General features: G+C 45.5%; 2 protein-coding genes across 11 annotated transcripts in view; one reads left to right on the top strand and one right to left on the bottom strand.

Annotated features, from left to right (window-relative positions):
- The window catches only part of Smyd1 (SET and MYND domain containing 1), a 55,178-nt gene extending 50,386 nt beyond the window's left edge, over positions 1–4,792 (top strand). For 3 of the 6 annotated variants that reach the window (XM_087656607.1, XM_087656605.1, XM_087656606.1), the window contains one exon: positions 660–4,792. In XM_087656607.1, the coding sequence (XP_087512733.1) occupies positions 660–818 (159 nt within the window). In that variant the 3' untranslated portion in view covers positions 819–4,792. 6 annotated transcript variants of the gene reach the window in all.
- A 4,167-nt stretch (positions 4,793–8,959) lies between these two features.
- Positions 8,960–17,856, bottom strand: Fabp1 (fatty acid binding protein 1). Of its 5 annotated transcripts, none has more exons than XM_087655878.1 (7): positions 17,500–17,856; positions 16,331–16,425; positions 14,960–15,045; positions 12,635–12,858; positions 11,008–11,180; positions 9,691–9,783; positions 8,960–9,080 (listed from the first exon to the last, which is right to left on the bottom strand). In XM_087655878.1, exons 4-7 carry the CDS (start codon positions 12,699–12,701, stop codon positions 9,030–9,032), a joined length of 384 nt encoding a protein of 127 aa, XP_087512004.1. In that variant the 5' UTR covers positions 12,702–12,858; positions 14,960–15,045; positions 16,331–16,425; positions 17,500–17,856; the 3' UTR covers positions 8,960–9,029. The 5 variants fall into 5 exon arrangements, with proteins under 5 accessions (XP_087512004.1, XP_087512006.1, XP_087512003.1 ...); XM_087655880.1 differs by having other exon boundaries at positions 17,593–17,837; XM_087655877.1 differs by lacking the exon at positions 14,960–15,045.
- Between the last annotated feature and the right edge of the window lie 254 nt (positions 17,857–18,110).

Here is an 18,110-nt window from a genome sequence, read left to right as displayed (position 1 = left end):
CAGAAGCCCCATAGAGGGTAGTTCTCTGTTTATAGCCATCTGGTGGTTTGATGGTAAGGTCAGAGTTGGCTAATTTTATATCTAGTATATTAAGCTTGTCAATGGCAGAGTCTCTGTCAGTCTTACCACAGTTTCCTGGGCCTCTGAACACCTAACTTTTTCTGAATATTCCCAGAATGGATATGTGGGACAACAAGGACTACATTGCATGTTGTACACTATAATCTTCCCAACCTGCTGTAAGGTACAGAGAAATCTTGCCATCTCTTGGATGGTGAAACAGGGGGCTGAAGGGGTCAAGTCACTTTGTTGACATCCTACAACCAGAGAGTTTAGAATCCAGGATTCAGATCCAGGTACCCAGCTAATAGTGAGAAGAAGCACTTTCTGCTGAAATCAACCCTTTGGCTACTGTTTCATGCGTCCAGCTTCCTCTCTCTATGATGCTAGCCATACTGCTACACCATCTGCTCATAATAGTGTGCATGCGTACACGCACACATGCTCGCGCACACACACACACACACACACACACACACACGTTTCTGAAGGGATAGAGTTGAATTTTACTGACCAGGGGGTCATTTATCCAAAGATCCCTCATAACTGTGTCTTGGGAACTTCTTTTTATCAGTGCTGTATCTATCTGTGTCCCACAGGCCATGCGGATGCAGACAGAGATGGAGCTGCGTATGTTCCGCCAAAATGAATTCATGTACCACAAAATGCGAGAGGCTGCCCTGAACAACCAGCCCATGCAGGTCATGGCTGAGCCCAGCAACGAGCCAGCCCCAGCTCTGTTCCATAAGAAGCAATGAGGACCTTGTTGGAGGGTGGGGGCATTGTGGCTGCGGAGCTGAGGAAATTACTACTCTGTGTCCCCCACCGCCATTTTGGTTCAATTCAACTCAGCTTAGTTCTCTCTCATTTCAGACCAACTCTTTCTCTATGTGTCGGGTGCTAGATTCCACCGTCTATTTAACAAGGAAGCCCCAAATATACTTCGGCTAGAAAGAAAAATGTAAACAAACAAGGTACAGCATAATAGTAAATGCCACGGTGCACTCTATGGAGAGGGGTTCAGAGGAGGTGAGTGTGTGTGAGTGAGTGAGTGTGTGTGAGTGAGTGTGTGTGTGTGTGTGTGTGTGTAAAACACCTGAGCTAAGAGTGGCAGGTACCTAGAATCTCAGGTGGCTGCTTGTTTCTTTGTGCAGGGGTCTCTGGGGCTGCTGGTTTCATCTACAGTTACGAACATTTAGGGTTCTGCAGACTGGGATGGGTGATGATGACCTGTATCCTGAGGCTGGGACTGTTCTTGGCCCTTTGAGATCTACTCAATGGTGCCTAGAAAGAGGTAGGGATCTTGGGATCCTGTGGTCTTAATTTCCTAATCCAAGTTGAAGCATACTTTTAGAATAACTCTAGAACACACAGAGAAGGAATTTTTCCCTTCCTGGTCCTACCCACCAAGTCTGTATCTCCTTGTGATGTTGAAGGAAAGCTGAGGTTTTCCTGGCCATTGACTTGTAGGAGTAGGGAAGGCTTTTCAGGGTAAAGCTGACGGTGTGTGTGCCTGGCAATGACGGACCCTCAGAAGCAGTGTGTAGGGGTTTTGATACTCAGCAGTCTGCCTCAGCCTAGGCTTCATCATTGGCCTGATGAGGCTCTACCCATCATATCGAGTGAATGACAGTTCCTCTGCTTGATGCCTTTATCCTGTCTGTGCTCTGGGGGCTTCTGCCCTTAGGAGAAGGCAGTCCACACGACCTAGGAACTCATCATAAGTGTGACCAGTTTGTTCTCCTTTGCTTAGAGGCTGACTTCTGACTGAGAGATGAAGGTCCCAGAATGGCCTTTTAGTTTCTGGAATTCCAACTTTCTCACCAACATGGAGGGAGACCATGAAGTAAATTCCTTTAGTAGAAGGAAAACTTCTACGAAGCCTTGTGCTATCACTGACCCCAGACCTCTAACACCTTGAAGTCCTATGGTTCCCACTAAACTGCAATCTGTCTAAAGTGTTAGTTCCTCTGTCCCCAACCTGTCATCCCAGAATAGTACCCTGCCTGCCCTTGAGCCCTGCCCTGCGGCTGAGGCCTGGGATGTGAGCACCTCTTTGTGGAATATTAGCACTGACCCTTGGTTCTTTTTGAGGGTTAGTTCTTCTCTAGAAACTTCTATGAAGACTGACAGTTGTTTCAGGCTTAGAGACAACACCAACAATCCCCTTAAGAATCGTGCCAGTGACTCTGAGTCACCACTCTTCTTCCCACAGAGACCCTGCTCCAGACCCGGTCATTTTTTGTCATAGTTGTCTGCCCACCTTGTCCATTATTGCTTCTCATCTTCCTACAACCTGTTTCTTCAGAATGGATCACTGTGTGTTCCTCCACCTTTCTCAGAACCGTAGACTGGGGTCCCCTTCTCAGAGCTATCCTGTCGGCTGTGGTCCCCCTCTCTCACTAGCCACCCTCTGTTCCTGCTCTGGGCCTCTTGCTTTCCAGTGCCTTCCAGACCTTACTCCATTATCACCCTTTCCATCCAAGGCCTTGCCATCCTCCCCCGACTAGGCTTCTTATCTTTTTCTTTCTTTCTCCCTCCCCTCTTAGTTTTTTAAGACAGGGTCTCTCTACTTCGCCCTGGATGTCCTGGAACTCACTCTATAGACTGGGTTGGTCTCGAACTCACAGAGGTCTGCCTGCCTCTGCCATGAGAGTCCTGGGAGTATAGCCACTCACTACCACTGCCTGGCACCACTGGCCTTCTTTAATGACGCCAATTAGCATGCCAAGGACCCTTGGATCGCCACCTTCACAGCTGGAGTTCTCTTCAGACTTTTCAATCTGTCTCCCCTCTCTTCCCATTTCTTCCCTAACCCACTGCACACCGCCTTCCATGTTTGCCTCTCCATTGAAACGACTCCTTTCTAGTTCCGTACGCTAGCCAGCTTCCCTGTGTAATACAGCCCAAGCTTGGTTTCTGTGACTCGGTTTCTTTGTGATGAGCCTCTGATGTGGTCTCTCTGGCTTTCACTGGTCTTGTTTCTCCACCTGACCCTGATACGCTGAAATGTCCCTGAGTTGACTTTGTCCTTGGTTAATTCTATTCTTGTTCTGCACACTCCTAGCGTGAATTTAGGTGACATTTTATGTAACGACTACATTGAGGCTTCTGGTTCTCAGGTTTGTTATCTGATCTTACATCTTGAGCTCCAGCCCCTCACATCTTCCCGGGCGCTCTGCAGGTGCATCAAAGTCAGTATGCTCCATGAGACCCCAGTATGAGGTCTCCTAACACTTTGTCATTCTCAGAACAGCACCCAAGATACCACACCCTCCATCATGTTGTGGGCTCCTGAGAGCAGGGCCACATTCCTTCATTCATCTTCCTGTCTCTAGAATAGATCCTGGAACACAGTAGGTGCTCAATTAGTGTAAATTGAGTGAATAAATGAAGGACATGTTTATCTCAAAGTTAAGAGATGCACAACTGTATATTTGAGTATCTTATGTTATAGCACTCAGCAAAGTCCAGCAAACCATCTCTGGATATGGGACTTTCTTTCTGATAGTCTTTCCAGAGAAGCTTGATGCTATGGAATTTCCTGTGGTGATAGGGAGGGCTTTCATCTGCGAGGTCCAGTTTAGTAGTCATCAACAGCATGTGACGACTGAGACTAGAAACAGATTAAGGACATGAAAATGTTATTTTATTTAGTTTCAATTCATTTAAGTCTAACTAGGCAAGATGGCCAGTGGCTGCTAAATTAAACTATAATTTAATTAATTGTTTTAAAGAGCAGTTTCTTCATAGCTATCCTGATACCACACTGTTACCTTCTTCCTGCCTCAGTTTCCTCAACTCTCCCTCTGCCTAAGTTGGCAGCTGAGTTTTTAAAAGGCTTATCTTATACAGACTGTAGGATAACACCAGACCCCAGCAGCGTTTAAAGAGAACTCGTTAGTGTTACACTGGTTGAGACCACATTTCTCCTGGGGTTTCCATTTTTCTCATTAGAAAGGTAAGGGGTGAGTTGTGGTGGGTTGCGATGGACTGAAACTGACTTTATCTGCTTTGTGGGCCAACTGTGCACAGGTCTGCCCAGCATCCTGCTCACTGATTGGTAACTTGCAGTTGGCCCTAATAGGACTGTGAAGACCATACTCAGTGTCTTACGCTTAGAACACGTATATAAACTTACAAAAAGGGAGCAACAGAGTGGATCCTTAGAATGTTAAAGGAGTCTTGGCTTAACTGGAGACTGTACTTGCAAACCTTTATCCCCGAGAGCCACAGTAAACATGCTTAAGAGTCCTACACACCGGGGTTGGGGATTTAGCTCAGCAGTAGAGCACTTGCCTAGCAAGCGCAAGGCCCTGGGTTTGGTCCCCAACTCCGAAAAAAAGAAAAAAGAAAAAAAGAAAAAAAAAAAAAGAGTCCTACACACCAACCGCACCATGAAGGCATCTGCATCTTCACTAAAATGGGGTGGCTCTGGTTCCACTAATCAGACATAGTTGTTCCCTGGTGACTCTCTTAGGGACTGCCTCTCTAAAGATCTGAGGAAGAAAACTATGGCTAGAACTCCACCATGGCCAGAAGGATTTTCCTACAAAGCACTTTATCTGCAGAGTGTAAACCTGTCATTAAGCACCTGCTGTCTGCTGGGTCAAGTTCAAACTCCTTTCCAAAGTCAAAAGATTCTCTGCAGATAACTTGGCTCTGTCTCGGTCTCCTCTCTTGTATGCCCTTTCACCTTACCTGCTCACAAAATAAATACCCTTGGATGCTCTCAGGCCTCCTGCGATTCTTTTCTGATGTGGGACACTAGACAATTGTGGACGCTCAGCATGTATGTAAGAACTGATCAGGACCAGCACGATGGTTCAGTGGCTGAGAGTGCTTACTATTAAGTCTGACAACTTGAGTTCAACCCCTAGATCCCATGGAGTGGGAGGAGAGAACATAAACCTACAAGTTGTCTTAGCTTCCACAAGTGCACATGGCATCTGCACATCCCCTTCCCCAAGTAAGTAATTAAAATGTAAAATAAATAGATAAACAAACAAATATATAAAAGACAAAGTACCCAGAAAGTCCATCTGCAGCCACCTTGCCATGCATTGTGGGTTGGGGAGGACACCCAGAGGCCTGCCCGTCCACAGTGGGAGCCACTGTGATGTGTGCAAGTATGTAGTAGACAGTGTATGCACACATATACAATAAATAAATCTTACCCCCAAAAGGGTAAAGGCGGAGAGAACTGTGAGTTTCCCATCATGCACCCAACTCCCACTCATTCCCTAGTCCCTTTATATCTGCCCTCCACCCTTACAACCTTCCCCCAAAAGAAAACAAAAGACAGGAATAAAATAATAAAAAATAAAGCAAAATATAAAACCATCTCATCGTGGAAGCTGCAGTGTATCACAGCGTATCCCATTGTATTCCCTTTTGTCCACACATCTTTACTTGCAAATGTTCATTGCAGGATCTCCATAATACAGGGCAACAACAGGATATGTGAGAGGAGTGCTGCTGAGGACCAGTATTGATAGAGTAGCAGAAGCCAGAGACCTTGAACCAGACCAGTGACTCACTGCAATGAACATTTGAGTATACTGTTCCTGTCCTCACACACACCAGAAGAGGGCAGCAGATCTCATTACAGATGGTTGTGAGCCACCATGTGGTTGCTGGGGATTGAACTCAGGACCTCTAGAACTAGAGTAGTCAATGCTCTTAATTGCTGAGCCATCTCTCCCGCCTTCCTTAACCCTTTCAAATAACTTTCTTTACTCCAATGTGGGCAATTGTGAAAAAGAACAGGAAGAAAATCAAAAGAAAGGAGAAAAAGGAAACAGCTATTTTGTGGACATACTTAAGAATGTACATTAGCCAGGAAAGTGTTCTCACAGGATGAGTGGCCCCTGCTGGTGAAATGCCCATAGTATAGGGAAAAGGCTGTGGTATTAGCATGGGTGTGTGCTCACATGCTGGTGTGTGTGCTCACATGCTGGTGTGTGTGCTCACATGCAGGTGTGAGTGTGCATACAAGTGTGTTGGGGGTGGGGAGTGAAGATAGGATGGACCAAAGGAAAACCGCAGAGCCCATCAACAGCTGTTTGTTCAGGCACTAAATTCTCTGGGCACCTGTACAAAATCCAAGTTCAGCATCTCCCAGGGCAATAGTTCCTCAACCCAGAGCTAGTCTCAGTGCAGGACCGTGGTAGGAGTCATTTTGGGAAATGTTTTGCTTTATTTTGTTTTTGTTTTTTGAGACAGGGCTTTTTTGTGGAGCCTGGCTGTCCTGGAACTCGCTCTGTAGACCAGGCTTGCCCTGGGCTCAGAGATCTGCCTGCCTCTGCCTCCTGAGTGCTAGGATTGAAGGCGTGCACCACGACTGCCTGGCTCATTTGGAGGGAATTCTCTCTGATCCCTAGAAACTTTGCTGAAAACCCTTTGAACTATTTTTCCTAGCTTCAGAGTCAAAGAGCTTAGTTGTCATTTGTTGACAAAGCAAGCCTCTTTCCCCCTATAGGACACTCAGCTTGCTTTCTTTGTAATGACAGTTTCTGTCAATGCTGTGAATATCACAGTGTTCCAGCTCTACTCTGTTGCTATGCCCAAAACCACAACAAAAGGGAAAAATGGTTTATTTCAGCTTACAACTTCTAAGTAACTGTCAATCAGTGAAGGAAGTCAGGACAGGAACTCAAGGCTGGAACCTAGAAGCAGGAACTGAAGCAGAGGTTCTGGAGGAACGCTGCTCACTGGCTTGCTCTCTCTGGCTTGTATTCAGCCAACTTTCTTATACGACACAGACTCACCTGCCTAGGGATTGTGCTACCCTCCGTGGGCTGTGTAGTTCCAATCATCACCCAAGACGATTCCCACAATTATGCATGTGGGCCAATATGATAGAGGCAGTTCTTCTGTTAAGGTTTCTTCCCAAGTAAAGTTTGTGTCAAGTTGATAACAAAACCAGTATATACACCCACTGGCCACCTGACACCACCCCCAGGAAACTGAGAGTAGCATTTGCTTTGCAAATCATCTCATGGCTCCTTTCAAATGCCACAAGAGAAGAAATTGAATTATGTGTTTTATAGGAGCGGTAACTATGATCCAAAATCATAAGCCAGTTAGCTCAACTATATTTACAAGCCAAATACTTTCTAAATCACCTCCGCATCAAACAAATAAATGCAGAAAATTGGTTGCCTGTAAAAGAGTCAAACAACATAAATTATGTAAAAAGCTCTCAGCCTCCTGCTTCTGTCCCCATGTCCTTTGGTGTACTGGTTGCCTAGAGGCTTCGTCCTCAGCTCCCATGGATGCTGTCTACTTCCTGCTTTAACAGACTTTACATGAAGGATATTATATTGTTAGTATTGTTGTAAAGTTTATGTTGGTCAAGGTGGTTATAGGCATTTGGGAGATGGAGCTAGGGGGATCAAGTATTCAAGGGTTTCTTCACTTACATAGTAAGTTGAAGGCCAGCCTGGAATATGTTTTTCTGTAATTTTCTTTGTGTTAAACTGACATCATCATTTATAGATAATTTTAAAAAGCACGGATTTACAACACCTACTTTAATTCCCCTTTTCTTCCTTTTTAAGTATTAGTTTTATTTTAATCTCTCTCTCTCTCCCTCTCCCTCTCCCTCTCTCTCTCTCTCTCTCTCTCTCTCTCTCTCTCTCTCTCTCTCTCTCTCTCTTTCCTGCCTCTCCCTCACAACTCCCTCCCTACTTGTGTGTGTGTGCGTGTGTGTGTGTGTGTCTGTGTAAACACAAGTGTAGTTTCCCACAGAGACCAGCAGAGGGCATCTGATCCCCTGGAGCTAGGAGTTATGGGTGATTGTGAGCCTTCCTAATTGGGTACTGGGTCTAAACTTGGGTCTTCTGCAAGAACAGTGGATGTCTGAGCTATCTCTCCAGCCCCCTCTACTCTTCTTTTCTATGCATGAGTAGGGGGGGTGTCATATGCATTTTATGGCATGTATGCGGGGTCAGAGGACAACCTTGGGTACTGGTTCTCACGGTCTACCTTGTTTGAGACAGGTAGCCCATAAACTGGCCCATGAGCTTCTAAGGATTCTCATCTTTGCCCCCCTCTTCCTGTGGGGATGCAGAGACTAGAAAGATGTGTATGCCCTCTGTTGGGCTTTATGCTGGTCTCAGATAGCAGCAATAATAATGTTTCCAAATAAGGCCACATTCTGAGTGGCTGGGCAATAGGATCTCAATGTGTGGATTTCTGCTGCTTGCTGTTAAACTGATATCAAGCCCCTACTTGTCTGAGACAAAGTAGTATTCAGGGGTTTGCTTCCATTTTCTGCTTTCTGCTTCTGCCCATGTTGTGGGAGGAATTACACCTGTCCCACGTCTGTACATTAAGCCCTCCAATAAAAGAAAAAATGTTAATTTGGTAGTTGAGTGCCCAACCTTTTAGCGCTTGTCCATTGGTAGATGGACATTTGTGGCTGAGCTCATGGCAATGGCTCCCCTTTTGCCTGTTTGGTCTTCCAGATTCCTGTCCTTATGCAGGGAATCTCCCAGAGTCCTGCGCACGCTGTCATTCCAGCTTCTTGCCCATGTGGCTGGCAGGGAAAAGGTACACTGCATACTCTATAGTCCTGGTCACTCTTGACATTCCTGTCTAGGACTTATAAATTAGAAATCTGTATTCAGGCTGAGATTAAACCACAGATCTGACCATATAGAGGATGCATACAGATTATAATTAAGAAATTATAGGTGACCAAGGATATCTGAAAACAATGGGGTTTGGGATATACTCAGTGATAGAGCTTATGCCTCACATGTGTGAGACCTTGGGGTCAATTCCCAAAACATGCACACACACACACACACACACACACACACACACACACACACACACACTCGCCAATTAAATAAAAACAATAGCACCACAATGAGAAATCATCAAGGAGAAATTATTTCAAAACAGAGGTAACTTTATTGTATTAATTTTATACTGTAAAAGAATATGAAATACAGCCTTGTCTAAATTCTCTTGCTGACTCTCTTGTAGACGATGTCACCCAGTGTCATGGTCTGAAAGTCAAAAGAGGTATTATGAAATATTTTCTTGAGGATAAATTGTAAAACATACAAACAAAAAATAATCTCCCCAAATAGGCCCAAATGTGCTAACATTAAACAACTTGAAAATTTCCCATTTTTCTCCTGGAGCAGTGAGACACCAGGTGAATTAGGAAAGGGTGTCCCTTCCTCAAGATGCTGTTATTCTGTCTGTCAGGAAATCACCCTGATATTCTGCTGTGGTTTGACAAGAGCAGGTGTCCTGAGTGCCAATCCTCAGGTCTATAGTGAACAGACTCCCCTAGGGCTTGAGTAGTGAACAGCTGTGAGATTAGCCTGAGATAGACCCAGGTGAGGAAACCCTGACGCTGTCATCTGACCAGCTCTCCTGGTCGTTGCCTTAGTCTCTCCATTTAGAAAAGTGTTGTTCAATAAGGTGTCTATCAACTCTGTGGTACGTAATGGATCCTCTTAGGTAGCGGAAGACATTGACTAAAGGCAAGGGAGAGAGTCAGGTCTCAGGACAGAGGGTGGAGAGTGGGAGATGGCGTCTGGCTAGCCCTCATCCTTTATATCCATCCACCTCAAGCACTGGGGTGGCAAGACCAGAGTGTCAACTTACATTGGTGATTGTGTCTCCATTGAATTCAGTCACGGACTTTATGCCTTTGAAAGTTGTCACCATTTTATTGTCACCCTCCATCTTAACCACTGCCTGCAGGGAAGACAGATCGTGGCCCATGAGCCAAGGCCTGGCAATGAAGCTTATGAAGTTGGATCCCTACATGGTATCAACTGACAAGGAATCAAATGTCTTGTCAGTCTCCAGTTCTCTAGCGCTAAATGGAAATAAGGTTTATTAATGAAAGAAAATGTCAAGCCTACCTAAGGGGTTCAGCCTTGGGGGGAGAAATCCTAAAATAAAATTTAAAAAAAAATCCCATTTCTCAAGCTTATGGAGGGAGGAGGTAGCTTAACTCCAATCCTCAGCACCCGGGGGTATTCAGTTCATTTTGGTGGCCGTTGGGTCTTTTTTATTGTGGTGCCGATTCTAAGCTGAATACACCAAGACGGTGGTAAATAGAAACAGTGCTGTGGCTGGGCACAGTGCTTCAGGTTTTCCAGCATTCATGAGGCAGGAGCGTGAGATGCTGAGTTTGAGGCCAGTATGGGCTACATGGCAAGATGCTAAGGGTGTTGGGGGGAAATAATAAAAGGAAAGGAAGTAAGAGAGGGATGGAGGGAAGACACCTAATCAAGAGCAAAGGACATCAGCCAAGATTAAATATCAACCTCTACAGTGGGCATTGAAAAGGGGCTGTGGTAGAACCCATGACACCTCAACCCTCGTCATGAGCCAATCAGAGAATCCCTGCCTGCCTGCTCTTCTCCTTGGCATGTAAAAGAGGCAGAAATGAGAGTGACCCTAAGTGCTAAAGTGCCTCCTGCTGAATCTGAGGCACAAAGCTGCCTGGAAGGTAGGGACAGAGAACAGACGCACAGTCCACTGGCTACCCTGGGCTGTGCAGGCTTCACAGGAAGGAGCAGATGATGGACCCACAGCCCCTGGATCTTATCACCTGTCCACTGCTCACCCAGCTCACAGACAGAGACATTGCTGCCTGGCACCATCTTCCAGAGGAGGTAAAACTGCCCTGGCTCAGATAAAGGTTTTCACTGACACTGATTTGCCCCAGTTTCAGGCTCTCCTTGAAGGACTCTGAGAGCCAGGAGCACTGTACCTGGGAGACCTGGAGACTGAGGAGCCTGTTCTGTGCCCCTTTCCCCACATCCTCCATAGTGAGAGCCAAGATGCCCATGATCCCTGGGACAAGTCTATTCTCAGAATCCTCTGAGTCTTCTGCTGAAGTAGTTTAGTGACATGGTCTCTGTTAGAAGTTTCGGGAAGCAGACTGTGGACAGAGGTGGGACTACATACCTTGACCTTTTCCCCAGTCATGGTCTCCAGTTCGCACTCCTCCCCCAAGGTGAACTCATTGTGGATCACCTTGGACCCATAGGTGATGGTGAGTTTGACTTTCTTCCCTTCATGCACGATTTCTGACACCCCCTTGATGTCCTTCCCTTTCTGGATGAGGTCCTCAGGCAGACCTGTTAGAGACCATGCAAAGTTAAACACTGGGGGAACAGAGACCCCACTCACTCTATGGTTGAGGGTGACCTTGAATGTCTGATCCTCCTGCTTCCACATCCTTAGTGCTAGGGTAGCGGTCATGTGCCATCATACCTGGTTTATATGGTGCAAGGGATTGAACCCAGGGCTTCATGCATGCTAGGCAAACATTCTACCAACTGAGCTACATTCTCAGCCCATTGGTTCGTTTGTAGTAAGGACCCTTTCCTCTGTGGCTCCCTGCTTCTTACTCATTCTCTCTCTCAGGTCCTCCCTTCTTTGGGGGCCTTGCTCTTAGAGTGGTAACACTTCATCCTCCCGAATGTTTATCTTCCAAAATAAATTACTCCTAAATCCATAGGGAAGCTATGAATGATTAGGCCATGCACAAAGTAGGACCATGCCAGGTAAACTTGCTGTGCCCTCTGGAGTCAAGGCTCTTGGGGCATAATGTACAAAAATCCTTTTCCCTAGAAAAGGGCTTTGCAGATTTCAGAACTAATCTGTGCTTTTACATGAACAGAGGTTCATGGGAACCATGGAGTTCACAGAAAGAGTGGAGAGTCCCCTGCACAACTAAGGAATCCTCAAATTCATGACTGTGACTTGTCTGAGAAAGAAGCTGAGTCCTGGGGTGACCTGAGTATCCTTTCCTGCTCTTGCTGTCCCTCATCTTTTCCCTGTTGGTACCCTCCTTTGTCCTGCTTCACCCTCTGACACAGGGCTCTCTGTCCCAGGCTCAGCCTTCACCACCACAAAGTCTCCCCCTAAACCCCTGCACCCTGGGAGACATAGAGTGTTCAATAGGGTCCCTGGGACCCAGCACCTGCTTCTAACTCTAACTCAAACACTCTCTAAACTGTGATCTTTGTCACAGATACCTCACCTTTCTTGTCCCCAGACACCTCAACTGTAAAATGGGAATATAACAGTGGCCAACTCAGTTTTATGGTGAGTATTTACTGTGGGCACTGCATGGCAATGTCTAGTATAGAGTCATACATATTAGGGTAAACTTCATAACATTTATCTCCAAATAATTGGTCAGAATTGTAGCCCCATCTGTCTCCCTGGTATATGTACAAGCATGGTGCTTGAGATATGGTTGGCCTTGAATAATGATTGCTAAAAGAATATGAACAAATGGGTAAGTGAAGGAACAAGGTCTTAGAATAAATAAAGTACCAGTGGACACATACTTCAAGTCAGTTCATACTCCAGTTCAGGGCTATTTCCACTTCTCTGGGTTAGCCTTGTTCAGTAGGGAACAGGACAAGTACCAAGAGACCAGGAGAGTCACTGGATAACTCCTCTATTTGGTATACCCTGGACCCCTCCTCCCACCTCAGCATCAGACCTTGACTATCTGCTGACAGAAGGGATAGCCCCTCATTGCCATTATATCAGCTTTGGGGTTTCGTTCAGCACTCACCCATCGCCTTCATGAAGGGCTCAAAGTTCTCTTGGCTCTGCACTTGGTACTTGCCGGAGAAGTTCATGGTGGCAATGAGGTTTCCTTTCCACAGCTGACCACAACAGCTCTGTCTGCCAGGCCACCCACTGTTGGCTATTTTATAAGGGGCTTCTTCCTCCTCAAATATAGGCCATAGGTCAGTGATTGTCGATTTCTTTATGGCCAGGATCAAACATTAACTCCTGAGAGCAATGGTCAACGATAAAAATCAGAATGGGCAAGGCAGAAGTTTGTTCTAATTCAGCAAACATTAGTGAGTCCAATCAAGGGCAAAGCTCTCTGTAAATGGTGCATTTTTGGTGTCTTATCACCGCTCATGAAATAAGAGTGCATACATGAAATGTATGTTGACAGATGTATATATGTGCAACAGACATGTGAATCACATCTCTAGCAATGCATACATGCATATATACCTATGTGTACATATGTATGTGTTTATACATGTGCACACTTGTATATGTAATATATTTATACACATGTAGCTACATATACATATGCACATATATAAACACACATGTATATGTGCATTACGTGGAGAAAAATACCTTTGAACTCAAAACCTTTTCACGTAGCCTTATGTTTATTTCTCAATTTTTCTATTATTATACAAACATAATTTTACATATATTTTATCAGTCCCTAAAGCTGTTTTGTATTCTGAGAATTCTTTCTCAACGATTCTGGGCAAGCCTGAGTTCAGACAACCCTTCCCTTTGAAGGCACCTACTGTCAGCAGGTGTAAGCTGTGTAAAGCAGCAGTCTGAAAATTTAGATCACTTTGTCTGGTAGAGCCAAGAAAAGAAAGATGGCATTACCTGCTGACTTTGCCCCATCCCTGCCTCAAAGCCAGGAACAGGGAAGTAGGATGATACAGGGACGTTCGGCCTAACTAGAACTGGCCTTGGGGAAAGGCCATAGGGATGCTTCCAAATATCTCTGATGTTCTTGTTTGTCATGGGGAGCAGAGTTGTGTTACCCGGTGCATCTTCACCTCTCCAGTTCCTGCATCGGAGGCAGCTCTCAGCAAGGGCCACCTGACAGCCTATTTCTCCTCTGTTTAGACTTTAGTATCAGCCTCTTCACTCCCAGCCGTCAGCCGTCCATCCTCTTCTCTACCTTTAGGCTACATAGACTGCTATAAGTCAGAGCCCAGGGTATGCCATGCCTCCGTTTTAAATTTCTAATGGTCCTTATTGCTCTAGCAGGGACAGGTCCTGGATGGTGTGGAAAGTCTGTGGCTACCGTCCTGACTGTGATGACTGCTCTCACTAGAGCGTGTACTTTGTTATCAGAGACTTTCAATTTTGTCTTGCAAAGTGACTGCCATTGTCTAAACATCTAGTGAGACTGGTAGTCTCGTCAAAACCAGCCTAGTCATCCCCCCCTTTCTCTAGAGGTCACAGGCACAGGTTAGCTGAAGGTGTCAAAGGTATCCATTCCTCTATGCTTGAATTAGTATCTCTCTGCTCTTTTCCCATCCTCCAGCTGCCTGCCTCCCTGTAAATTCTCCCAGAATTTGTAACATTTCTACTCCCATTCCACTTCCTCCACTCAGCTGGGCTGGCTTCTACATTCTTCCTCACTGTGTTCCTTCCTTGGGATTCTCAATAGATGGCACACGGAATGAGCTCAATCAGTGATAGTTCAGCAAAGAAAACTCCATCAAAAGATAACAAGGCCATAGCTCTTGGGGTGCAGAAGTAGTAGGAGATATGGAGTAGTCAGATCAGCAAGTCAGTCCTGTAATCAGTGAATCATATGAGTTCTGAAGCCAGGGGACGGGAGGGCACGTATGAACGTGTGCCTGTGCGTGGATGGGTGTGTACCTTATGTGGCTGCAGCTTGGCTGACAGGCCAGGGAGACAACTGTGAAAGGGATGGAAATTGTTGCTCCAGCCCTGAGAGCCCACCTCTCTTTTCCCATCCTCAGTGTTCTTTCTCTTTTCTCTGTAACTCTGATCTGTCATCCCAGCCTGTGCTAAGCCCGTGGAGACAGATTTTGCAGGGAGTCCTCTCTGTTCCTGGCCAGTTCCCTCCCACTTGAATCATAATCGCCAAAATGACAAAATGCTTTGGATACCCAGCCCTGCAGCAGCTTCCCACTACATCTAGAAATTTGTTGGGTTCAAGTGTCTGCCTCTAGGCCATATAGTTCTGGTAGGTGGAAATGAGAGGGAGGAATTTGAATTGATGAGAGCTCATGTTAAGTACATCAGTGGCTTAGGAAGACATCTTAGGACCATGCCAATAGTACAGTACAGTAGGGATGTACACTATCACCTTGATCACACAAACTCCCCAGAACCTCTGCAGTTTGCTGCTTCTGATCCGGCCGATGATTTTCTTGCACAGAAGACCACAAAGGCCTGCAGGGGAATCAAAGGGACCTTCGAGGCTGCAGGCAGTGCTCCAGTGACTGCCAACCCTGCTGCCCTCTTACTCAACACACTACACTCAAACAATCAAGTGAACGAACAGAAATAAGAGAAACCAGTGAGGGTTTAGAGCAACAAGCCACTAAGATACCTCCAGTGGGCAAAGCAGGGGTCCCAAGAAGGCCAGCGCTGATTCTGGTGCTAGTTCTTTACCTCAGACTGAATCTACCCTTGTTTTAAACCCTTTCCTCCTCCTTCAAAAACTTCGAGGATGGAGTTGTTGGGCTGGGTATATGGCTCATAGGCACAGGTGACCTATGCACATCTGATAACCATGCAAGAGTGGAGCCCTGTGAAACAGCTATGACCATTCCTGAACTCCCTTCACTATATCTGTCATTGAGAGCCACTCCCACTGGAGTGTGAGGTCAATGAAACCTGGGACTTGGTGTTTCAGTGTGCCATGATGAGTACACAAACCTCAAACGCTGGATTTGTGTGTTCACTGCAGACCATAGGAGCTTCTGCCCCTCATTCAGCCCTTTTCATCTACCACCTGTCCAAAGAGCTAGTCCAGCATGGTAGCATACTAACTAACTAATAGAAGAGCTAGTCCAACATGGTAGCATACTAACTAACTAATATAAGAGCTAGTCCAACATGGTACAATACTAACTAACTAATATAAGAGCTAGTCCAACATGGTACAATACTAACTAACTAATATAAGAGCTAGTCCAACATGGTACAATACTAACTAACTAATATAAGAGCTAGTCCAACATGGTACAATACTAACTAACTAATATAAGAGCTAGTCCAACATGGTACAATACTAACTAACTAATATAAGAGCTAGTCCAACATGGTACAATACTAACTAACTAATATAAGAGCTAGTCCAACATGGTAGCATACTAGCTAGTATGCACATGGTGCTTAAAATAACAGCTAAAAGGTAGAAATGAAGGAAAGGAAGAGGGCAGAAAAGAGGGAAGGGGGAAAGCCTAGGATCTTTGCGGTCTACCACCAATGAAATAATCACCAAGGTAATAGTGATAGAGTCATGCACCCAGCAAGTTCTTATGTTGGGAGGATCTGTGGGGAGTGCCCTTTATATAGTGTGCTACTCCATGCACACAACTGCCTGTGTAAAAGCAATACCTGGCATATAAAAGTCTCACACACAGGTATTCCCTTGATTATAGATGTCAAGATGCAGCTTTCTGGGGCCTAAGATAGACATGGGAAGGAAGGCATGAAGTTTCCTACGTACAGCAAGTCAACATCAATCCCAGAGGTTGGGGGCAAGTCAACATCAATCCCAGATTTCTCTTGGAAGGTCTGAGTCTTGGGTAGCTTTTCTGGAATCTGAGGAAGAGAAGGACACATGAACTCTATAACACAAGTTCTATTGGAACTTCTGCTTGGCCTCTCACTCCCTGTCTACCCCATTTAGGAAATGCCTTACAAATGGGGACCAACTCTGGGGACATGAGGCTGGTCCAGGGCCTGGCACAGCAGATGAAGATGCTGCAGACTTCTAGACTGACAGGAAGGAGACAAGTAAAGCAGGCTAGGAGAATACTATGACCATACCTGCCCCTAACTCACACCTCAGACATGCCCATCTGTGCACAACCCCAGTGACTTTCTTAAGTCACGATTTGAGGGAGATGAGTGAGAATTCAAGTCACAGAGTTACTAGCTATTTCAAAAAGCAGTACCGTGAGGCTCACACCTGTAATCCTAGCAATTAGAAGGCAGAGGCAGGAGAATTTCCTTGAGTATGAAGCATACCTGGGCTACATAGTAAGTTACAGGCTTGCCTGGACTACACTTTAAAAACCTTATCTCAATAAAAAAGTCAGGGCTGGAGAAACAGGTCAATGGTTAAGAGCATTTGCTGCTCTTCCAGGGGACCAGAGTTCAGTTTCCAGAACCCATGCGGCTCACAACACCTGCAACTCTAACTCCAGGGGATCTGATGGCCTCCTCTTGTCTCTGTGGCCACCTGAAAACATGCATCATAAACTCACAAAGAGACATATACAGAGTAAAAATTAATAATAATAATAATAATAATAATAATGTCACAATCATGCATAGTTTTAAATAAAAGTTAAATGACATATCCCACCTACTCACTGAATAGACACATAAAGAGACCAAGATCACCCACATTGACAAAGTTCAAGAGCAGCAAGAAACAAAACAAACAAATATACAAAAAGAAAACCCAAACAAGCAAATATACAAAAAACAAAACAAAACAAGAAAACTTCCAACACCACAGGCACAGCTTTGGATTTTGGTCAAGTCAAAGGTGCAGTCTCCTCTTCCCTCAGACCTGGGCTACAGAAGGAACAAGCTTGGGTTAAGGCACTGATCTTCCTTAAGCCTACTAACCATCCACGAGCCTCTTCAGGGCTCTATTTCCCTTACCTGTTATGCTCATAATATTCTTTGACTGGAGGAAACCATTGAGTCCTGTGAGAACGGGAAGCTCTAATTACAGAGGGCCAGGACACTTTGTACCTGCCAGCTTCTTTGTGAGGGGTCACTGGTCTAGGACCCAATTATAAGTTCATCTCTTGGCTTGGTGGGGGAGGGGGGTCTTCTTTCCCATTACTATGGCCTAGTGGGTAGTGTCTCCAGTCCTAGGTTTGCTGATAGTTCAGCTGAGTCTTACAGGCTTGAGCCCCAGGCTTTTGCTGACAGGCCATGTGGACCCAAGCTGCCAGTCACTTGAGTTCTGGTAACCAGCACAAATGACCTAGCCTGATCTCATTGCTTTTCAATGAAGCTTCTAGTTTCCCCAGAGTTCCTAGAACCTGGAGTGGGGGACAAGTTCATGTGAAAACTGTTAAGGTTCAACTGTCAGTGTCCAGCCAGGCTTGGGGCAAACTAGTAAGTTCTTTAAAGAATTTCCCTGCAGCTGGGTATATTTCTGGGTGACAGTTGTTTGCCTAGCGTGCACAAAGTCCTGGGTTCACTCTGAATTTCCCTATGCCAACCATGTGGAATTTCCTTGTGGCAGCTACATTCTGATCTGT

This window comes from Rattus norvegicus, chromosome 4 (genome assembly GCF_021556685.1).
Source record: "Rattus norvegicus strain SHRSP/BbbUtx chromosome 4, alternate assembly SHRSP_T2T, whole genome shotgun sequence".
NCBI lineage: Eukaryota > Metazoa > Chordata > Mammalia > Rodentia > Muridae > Rattus > Rattus norvegicus.
The sequence above is the reverse complement of the archived record's forward strand: the minus strand, read 5'-3'. Positions and strand labels throughout refer to the sequence as shown.